The sequence below is a fragment of the Apium graveolens genome, chromosome 5, assembly GCF_009905375.1.
Source record: "Apium graveolens cultivar Ventura chromosome 5, ASM990537v1, whole genome shotgun sequence".
Lineage (NCBI taxonomy): Eukaryota > Viridiplantae > Streptophyta > Magnoliopsida > Apiales > Apiaceae > Apium > Apium graveolens.
In genome coordinates, this window is record NC_133651.1 from 49874595 (window position 1) to 49884583 (window position 9989).

Sequence of the window (9989 nt, forward strand, 5' to 3'; positions counted from 1 at the left end):
AAGGAGAAGGGATATTCAAATATCTTCATGAAGAAAATAACCGGAAATATCTCAATATTTAATACACAAAAAAAATCAAGAATAAGTGTATCTTCGAGACAGAAGTAGGTAAACTTACATATAAGGGTACAATTGGATAGATCTAACAATAAGAAATACAATAGAAAATTCAAAAAATAATATTTAAAAAAATAACTAATTTACGACCCTTGACCTTGAAAAAGCTGAAGAACCTCAAAAATATTTGTAGATCGAAGTCTATAACACATTAAAATAGTCACCAAAAATTCTTCATGGGTGGGGTTGAAGGGATGCCTTTATTAAGCTCTTAAAGTCACTAAAACACTCCATAAACTAGGCTCACTGGTGACCAAATATGTATATTTTAGTAAATTTTGAAGCAAGTGGCCTAGATGCTTTTATTGTGAAACAACCAAACAAAACAACTTTGAAAGTATGTATAAACAGGGTGAAGTGCACAAAGTTAAATTCAAAATTAGGTCAACACACTTGAAATTGAGCAGAAATTAAGCACTAAAACCATAAAGCACAAAATTAAATTATGTTTAATCACAATAAATGTTTAGAGGCCAAATTGAATTACTCTTTTTAAAATAAAGTATTAAAAGCTAAATTTTTTAAACAAAAGAAACAATACTACATAGTTATTTACTTTGATGCTATTTATTCGTACCAAATTCATTATAATACTATTAAAATAAACTAGGATTAAAGTATCATTTTTTTATTATTTAATTTGTTTTACATAATTCTCTAATCAAAATTAATAAATATAATTGACCGGTCAGGATAAATATTTTTGGGAAGAAAGTCGTCAGAATGACATGACAACCAAGATAACAATAGTTGTTCGTTTTGATTTTGGACACGTAGGTTTAGATGGATGGTAAGTATAGTTTTATAATATTTTTTGATTTTAGTTTTTTGACTAAAGGTTTTAATATTAAAATTTAATATACAAAAATAGAGTTTGCCAAAAAAATTATATATTTATATGGTGAGTGCATTACAACGAAAGATAAATATTTAAAATGTATATGAATACCCGAAGAAGTGAATAAATTCAGGCTCAACATTAGGCCTAAATCCTCGAAATGGTGTGAAAATTAACTCAAAAGTAAATGATTAAGGACTATTTCCTTGCAATTAATTAAGTCATGAAAAAGTTTTAAGGTTAAATCAAATCATTTTTTTACCCAAAAGTAAATGATTAAGGACTATTTTATTTTTAAAAAGAAATTTCGGACCAAATTTGAATAATGTAATATTGTAATAAGCTATATTTTATCTATGATTTTTTTTATTCATCCTTAATTTTTAACATAATTCCCATATAAAAATAAATAAAATACAATTATGACAAGAGGGTCACGCTAGGATGTTTTTTAATGGCTTCCGCCGTAAAATATATTTCATATGTAATGGAGATATTCTCTTCGTCAGAAGTTTACAAGCAATCTTTGAAGTTATGCATATATATTAGTATATGTATATCAGTGGTCCAATGCTAACTACCACCATTGATTTCATCTCAACTAGTGACACATTTAAATTTACCTGGGAGGAATAAAAATGGAAGCACTAATTTCAGAAAGCTCCTACTACCACAAAGGGGTTCTTTGGTGAGACATGATGTTTCTTGAGGCTATTGATTATGCATATGTTGACATCATTAAAACAGGACCTCCCTATCCTGTGAAGTATGTGCCCATGACACCACATGTTCCTGAACACTATACCAGGAAAGAAAAATGAGAATTGTCAGAACTTGAGAAGGCAAGGCTTCAATGCTTAGGAATGCAAAAGTCAGAAATATTCTGCACAATAATTTGGACAATATGATGTACAGGATGATTGCCTACCGGACTCCAAAAGAGATATGGGATGCCTTGGAGACTTAGTGCCAAGCTATAATGGCAATAAAGAAAAACAGAAGAATTGTTTTTGTGCAAGAATATGATAAATTTAATGCCAAGGCTGATCAATCAATTATTCACATCTCTGATACATTCCTGACACTGCTGAATGATCTATTATTGGTTGTGAAAGATTATGGAAGAGGAGACTCAAACATCATGTTTCAAAGAGCTCTTCCTGAAGATTGGGATACTCAAGCCTCTATAATCAGACATTAGTATTACCTTGATTTATTGATACGGGATGAAGTTTATAGAATGCTAAAAATCCATTACTTGGAGATCCAACAAAGAAAAAATAAGAAAAGTCAGAAAATGAAGGTTGTAGCTCTAAAAGAGAAAGCTCTAGAAAAAGGAAGGTAATTGAAAAGTCAGATCCTGACACTGAATCATCCGACCTTGACACAGATTGTGATGAAAATTCTGATATTAAATCGGATGATCCTCAAGTTATTGAGATGGAAGCAATGCTGGTGAAAGGTTTTAGAATGATGAAGCTTACAAAACCACAAAGGAAAGGTGGTTTCAACAAGAAGTACTCTAGAGATGGAAAAGGCAAATTTATAAGAAATGAAGGACAGTACTCCAAGGGAAGGAAGTTTGATAAAGTCAAGGTGACTTGCACTACAAGAAAAATATCAATAGACATCATACATTAGACATCGGTTGATGGTGCATTGATGTTAATAGTGTTAATGACATCACCCCGTGATTTTCTAATGTCTTTGTTATTTCAAGACATCGGTTATTATCAAAAAAAATATTTCACGCCCACCTTTATTTTCCTACTTAGTAAAAATCCCGTTCACTTTTTGTTCCGAAATTCCCCCCTCCCAAAATTTTCCACCCTTAACCAATTTTTTGTTCCCCTCATTCCTCACTTTAGACAATTAAAAACTAAAAACTGAAAACTAAAAACTAAAAATTAAAAATTGAAAACTATATTCTCTCTCTACTCATTCTCTCTTGAACCCCTCTCTCAAACCTCTCCCTCTCTCGAACCTCTCTCTCCCCTCACAATCTCTCTTAACTCCGCTCACCATCTCAACTCCTCTCACATCTCTCTCTATTGGTCATAATCTCTTCGCTCACAATCTCTCTGTTAAGCTTCTCTATTTTAAGCTCTATACTTGGATAAGTATTCTATGTACTCGAATCGAACTAGTCTTTTCTGCATGAAGACCAGTTTTACAAATTGAGGGTTTTTGAATTTGACACCCTAATTTTGTAAATTGGGGTTATTTTCAATTCCAAACCCTAATTTTTTTTATTAACTCAATACCTTTTGAAGTTCCTAATACTTTTTAATTTATTGTATACAGGACCTATTTTGATAAAAAGAAACAAATTTTAGCTAATTTGGGTGTTTTTGTCTATACCTTTGTAAATTTGTTTATTTTTTTATTTTTGTAAATTAGATTTTCATTTGTTTGTACTTTTGTAATTTTTGACTTGTTTTTTTTGAAAAATTGGGATGTTTGATTTTCCGATCGTCGGTTAGTTTCCTTTTTTAACTCTGTTTAATTTTGTTTGAGTTTTTTTTTATTTTTGTAAATTGTTGTAGTTTGAGATTTTATTTTTGTAAATTATTGTAATGAAATTTTAAATTGTTGTAGTTTCCTTTTCTAACTTTAACGTGCACTTAAAATATTTTTAAATATATGGTGATAGGTCGATAGTGTAAGCTATGTTTAAAAATAATATTTTTTCCCTCCTCAGTAATTTAGCAAAATTCTCATATAAAAATGAATAAAATACAATTGTGGTAAGAAGTGAGGTATTTTAATGGTCTCTGCTCCAAAATACAATTGATATCTTAGAACAAGATTGGTTGTAAAATTAGTATTATTATCCCAACTTTTATTTTTAGGGTGATCGGGTCCAGATAAAATATACACCCTTTTAAGTTAAATATAATTCATTTAGACTATTATCGGCTAAATTCTTTGGTATAGAATACCTAAATCCTATGTAAAAAACTAGAGTTAAGGCCCAAATATCAATCAGCATGGATCTCCGGGCAAGTCTTCCAACCAATGAATTTTCATAAACTCCCAAATCCCAATTACTCCTACTTTGAGAATAATTTATTTATTTTTCATTAAAGACTAAACTAATATTAATAAACACCCAATTATTTACAAAGTTATGTAAGTATGAGAATAAAATCTCTTTAAAATATATATACAGATATATACTCTATCAAACACACTTTTTTGTTATATTCATAACAACAATCAAAGGATAAAGTTTAGGAACTTTCCTTATTAGGGTAAGTAAAATGAAAATAATATTATGAATAAGAGAGTAAATAGATTTATTTCATACATATATATATAGGATAAAAATATTTAAATTTAAATGTATTTTAACTATTAAGCTTTTTCAATCTCATGACCACATGCTTACACCATGTTAATTCTAACAAACAAAATGAGTACACACTAATCATTTTTAAGAAAATATATAGCATGTAATATTCTCAACAAAAAAAATTGAATGTACCATTTGTCTCAAGATATTAGAAATGTTGACCGGATTTGATGCATATATGATTACATATTTATTGAGTATAAACATTCAAATTGAAAAAAGTTAAATGGAAAGAATATTTTTATATGAAAACGGTTATCACCTGGCCACCTATAGAAATATAAAAAAATACAATGTTAAAAAATGTATTCTTATTCTTGTTTTTCTTGATCAGTGCTCAAATATGTTACATTCATATCCTAACATTTTCATAATAAATAGAATCTCTCGTGCTCATCCTCTTCAAAACAAAACAAAGTTGTAAAAGCAAATTCTCCTCAAATTCCCTAGCTAGACTGAAATGCCTACATCTACTATTACCACTGACTGCCAGTTTTGTGGCAACAGATTAAAGTGGTTCAAGCACCACATCCAGCACTTGGGAACCAACAAAACCGTTTGCACAGATTGCATTATCTATCTCCATGCTCCTTCCTTGGGTCCAGTTTGTTTTACCGTTCATAAAAATCCAGATAAGCTTATCACTTCAAATGTTGTGGTATCTTGCGTGAGATGCTACTCATCTTCTCACGTAAATTGTATTGGTTCTCACCCCCATGCTCCTTATCTTTGTGTCATGTGTTTAAACCACAATTCGCCTCTCCTAGTTCTTGGTGATTCCAATGGAGGAAAGACAGTAGATAAGAATGCTGCCAAAATTTTCCTTGCTGCTTGCAAAATTTCAGCAGGTAGCATGAAAAAGGCCGCTGTGACTGCCAAAATGGAGATGGAGGCTAGGGCCAAAGAGGCCATTGATGCCAGAGAATTGGCTCTAAAAGCCATTGAACACGTGGAGCATCTTAGAAGAAATAGTGCTAGCACATAAACAATAATAATATGATAAAGGGAATATGAAATTTATATTTCAATTTTTTATTTTCTCAAAGCAATATACAAGTTTGATTTCTTATTATTTTAGTGTACCAAGTAAGAATTTTTTAAATTTATTGAGTTATATGTTGTGTGGTTAATTAGGAATTGTGTCTATTAGTGGTAAGCAAAATTAAGAATTTATATTATATAATTTTAATACATTATATTAGTTAGAGGTGCACTTTTCTCAATATGTGATCACTCTACAAGTGCATGCAACCCAAGCTATGTCATGAGAGACAAGAATTAATTTACAAAACTCACAATTAGCTACATAATTAATCTATCAAAGGCCTCAACTATAAAGCGAAATAGATCACCTCTATTGGTTTATCTTCTTCATTACAAAAACACAAACACATGAGAGCTTCATTAAAGGAAAATGGTTATTGCTCATTTGTATTGTTATTTGGCATAAGAAATTGCATTGGTTTTAAAGTGTAGTATACTCGAGGATTATATTAATAATAAAATTTATTTGTCCAATATTTGTTAAATTTTATTTGCTTAGACATGGAGTTGTACAATATTGAGTTCAAGGACTTAAAATAACGATATACAAGTATCTTTATCAAAAAATAACTTACAATATCTCAATATACACTACACTGATAAATGGAGAACAAATGTATCTTTTAGATAAAAGTAAGTAAATTTACATATAAGTGTTTAACTGGATAGATGTAAAAATAACAAATAACAACATAAAATATACAATGGTTAAGGAAAATACCTAATTTATGACCCTAGACTTTACAAAGCACCTAAAAAGATAGCTAATTGCAGGGATACGAGTATCTAGAATCGAAATCAGAAACATATTAAAATAGTCCCCTAAAAATCTACTAGGAATGTTGTGAATATGTTGTGTACTTGATGATCACTTAAACAAAATGTGTAAGTAGATTTTACTTAGTGAAATAATGTAGCACTCGACGGATAAGAGTTTTAGTCCCGACGGATAACTCATTATAGTCCCGACGGATGATTAAATTATTATCCATCGAGTGAGTAACTTATGTAATAATAAGTTTGTAGCACAGTGATGTATGCACCTTTGTATAGAATCTGTAGTAGCATATAAGTCATGTTGACTTTACCTAGATATGCAGAATAGGTTGATTAATTATACATAAGCAATGTCTTATAATTCTGTATAAGTGAAATGAAGTCAAGTACCAAAATAGCTACCGACGGATGATTAACAAAGCTTCGACGGATGATCAAATGACTATCAACGGATGTTTAACATAGCAGTCGACGGATGATCAATTAAGTCATCGACGGATGATCTGAAAGTCGACGGATGATCATATCAAGATTCAAACATCAGTTGAACAGTGAAAGCTGACACACAGCCGTCAAGTTGGATACAAACACACTGTGTAAGCCCATTAACTGGGTAATAAAGGACGAAAAGCAACAAAGATCAAGTCTGTTAGATTTTATATTTGTTCAGTTCTTTTGACTTTGTATTCTTGGTAATATATAAACCAAGAGAGTAGCAAATAGAAAAATAATTGAGATAGCTGAGAAACTTAAGAAAACAGAGAAATCTTTGTAAGCACAATCTTTAGCATTTCCTGTATTCTCAGCAGTTCTATTTTGTAAGCAGCTGTGAGCATTTCTGCACACAGAGTCCTCTCGATATATTATATATATCTCTGGTGGAATTATTTAAATCCACCAGAAAGTTTTTAAAGACTCTTGTTTTTAATTACTTATTTTTTGATTCATTCAAGTTTACATTCCGCATAGTGCTAATCAAAACAAATATATCCATAATCGAGTTGAACATTTTTATTTCAAGAAAAAGGTTCAAGAATTCCATTCAACCCCCCTTCTGTAATTCTTGCTATATTGTTAAGGCACTAACAATTGGTATCAGAGCAAGCTCTTAATCTACAAAGAGTTTAAAGATCAAAACAATTCAGCAAGATGAACAAGAAAGATGTTGGAGTCAAGATTCCTTTTTTTGATAAAGATAATTACCATCACTGGAAGGTAAAGATGCATCTTCATATGCTTTCTCAAGATGAGGCCTATGTGGACTGCATAGAAAGAGGCCCTCATGTTCCAATGAGAGCTGTAACAGGAAATGAACCATCTGTTCCAAAGCGAAGGCATGAATGGTCTGATCCTGATATTGAACAAGTCAGGAAAGATAAAAAGGCCATGAACATTCTGTTTAATGGTGTTGATGCAGACATGTTTGATAACATTATCAACTGCAAGACTGCCAAGGAAGTTTGGGACACAATACAGAAAATCTGTGATAGTACTGAGCAAGTAAGAGAAAATAAAATGCAGCTCCTGATTCAGCAATATGAGCATTTTCACAATGAAGAAAGTTAGTCACTCACTGACATTTTTAGTAGATTCCAAAAGCTACTAAATGCTCTTAAATTGCATGGAAGAGTCTATCAGACTAAAGACTCCAATCTGAAATTTCTCATATCTCTTCCAAAGGAATGGAAACCAATGACAATCTCATTGAGAAACTCACAAGATTATAAGGAGTTTACTTTGGAGAGACTGTATGGCATTCTGAAGACCTATGAGCTTGAAATAGAGGAGGATGAAAGAATGGAGAGAGGAAAGAAGAAAGGAGGATCCATTGCACTAGTTGCTGATCTGGAAAAGGAGAAGGAAGTGAAGATGGAAGCTGTGGAATCAACTTCAAAGGCCTGTGAAAGCAAGGGTAAAGGGCTAGCTGCAGAAAATGAAGATTCATTGAGCCAAGATGACATGGAGGGCATTGATGAGCACCTAGCATTCCTTTCAAGAATATTTTCCAAGCTCAAGTTCATGAAGAACTTTGGAGCTGCCAAGCCAAATAGAAACATGGTGGATAAATCAAAATTCAAGTGTTTCAAATATGGCTTGGCAGGGCATTTTGTAAGTGAGTGTAAAAAGTCAGATTCCAGTAAGAAAAGATTTGAGTCTGTAGATTATATGCCAAAATACTTTGATCTACTCAAACAAAATGAAAGGGCTTTTATTACACAAGGGAATGACTGGGCAGCTGATGGCTTGGATGAAGATGAAGATATCAGCTATATCAATCTGGCCCTTATGGCCAAGTCTGATGAAACAGAGACAAGTTCCTCAAGCAATCCGGTAATCACTACAAACCTTGCACATTTATCTAAAGCTGAGTGTAATGATGTAATAAATGATATGTCTATAGAATTGAATCATTTGCGTGTTACACTTAAGTCCCTCACTAAAGAAAATGCTAAAATCAAAGAAAACAACTTGTTTTTGAGTGAGAGGAATAATGTGCTTGAGTCTCAGTTTGTTGAATTAGAGAAACTAAAAATTGAGTGTAGAATTGCCAAGGAGGAATTAACTGAGTACTTGAAAAAGGAAGAAATTTTAAAGAAGCAGCTCGATCATGAACAAGAGGTGATTAAAGCATGGAAAACATCCAGAGATGTTCATGCTCAAATCACCAAGGTTCAAGGAATTGATTATTTTTGTGATGAAGCCTGGAAAAAGAATAAGGAGAAACTAGAACCTATTTTGGTAGATGGGTTGCTGACAAATGTAGACTCGACGGATGATGAGGACTATCCGTCGGATAACAAAAAGTGTTATCCATCAAATGATAAAAATCCTCATCCGTCGGCTGTAAGAAAACCCATTAGCATAGCCAAATTAACCAAGCTAAATGATAAGTATGGGTCTGTTTCCAAGAACTTTGTTTCAGGAGAGTCAAGTCAAGCCAAGAAAGGGAAGAAGGCTAATATTGGTCACAGGACTGTCAAACAGTTAAATAACAGACTTGAGAAGATAGAGGTAAAAACAGAGACTAAAAGGAAAAACAATAGGAATGGTAAAGTAGGGATTAACAAACACAACAACTACACACCTGACAAATATTCTCCTAAAAAAATCTGTGTCAAGTGTGGTAGTGTAAATTATTTATCTGTTAATTGCAAATCTGCCATGCCTACTCCCATGTCTGTTCAGCCTCAATTCTCTAATATGAATGCCATGCCTCCCATGCCTGTTAATGCTAGGCCTACACAGAACATGAATGCACAGTTTGCTAATATGCCATTTGCACCTAATCCATATTATGCTGCATACAATATGCCTCAAATGTCATTTAGCATGCCTTACTAGAATAACATGTTTGCACCAAGCATGCCATTTCCTGTTAGCCATAACATGCATGATAATTCTGTTGCATCTAGTGGTTTCAAAGGCCCAACCCAAATGACTAAGGAAGAATATGAAATTCCTAAGTCAAATGAGTTAACACTTAAGAAACAGAAGAAGAAAGCTAACAAGGCAAGACCCGAGGAAACTTGGGTAGCAAAATCAACTTGATTTAATTTTGATGTGTGCAGGGAAACAGAAGGAATCTTTCGTACTTGGATAGTGGTTGTTCAAGACACATGACTGGTGATTCTACCCTGCTCACGGAGTTTGAAGAGAGAGCTGGCCCAAGTATCACTTTTGGAGATGACAGCAAAGGTTATACTGTTGGATATGGCTTGATTTTAAAGGACAATGTCATCAGTGAAGAGGTTGCCTTAGTGGATGGTCTTAAACATAATCAGTTGAGTATCATCCAGCTTTGTGATAAAGGCAACTCAGTAACCTTCAACAAAGAAACTTGTGTTGTGATTAATAATC

General features: G+C 32.4%; 1 protein-coding gene across 1 annotated transcript; it reads left to right on the plus strand.

Annotated features, from left to right (window-relative positions):
* Positions 1 to 4770: 4770 nt before the first annotated feature.
* LOC141660052 (uncharacterized) lies at positions 4771 to 5295 on the plus strand. Its single transcript, XM_074467012.1, has one exon. The coding sequence runs from the start codon at positions 4771 to 4773 to the stop codon at positions 5293 to 5295; it is 525 nt and encodes a 174-aa protein (XP_074323113.1).
* The last annotated feature ends 4694 nt before the right edge of the window (positions 5296 to 9989 follow it).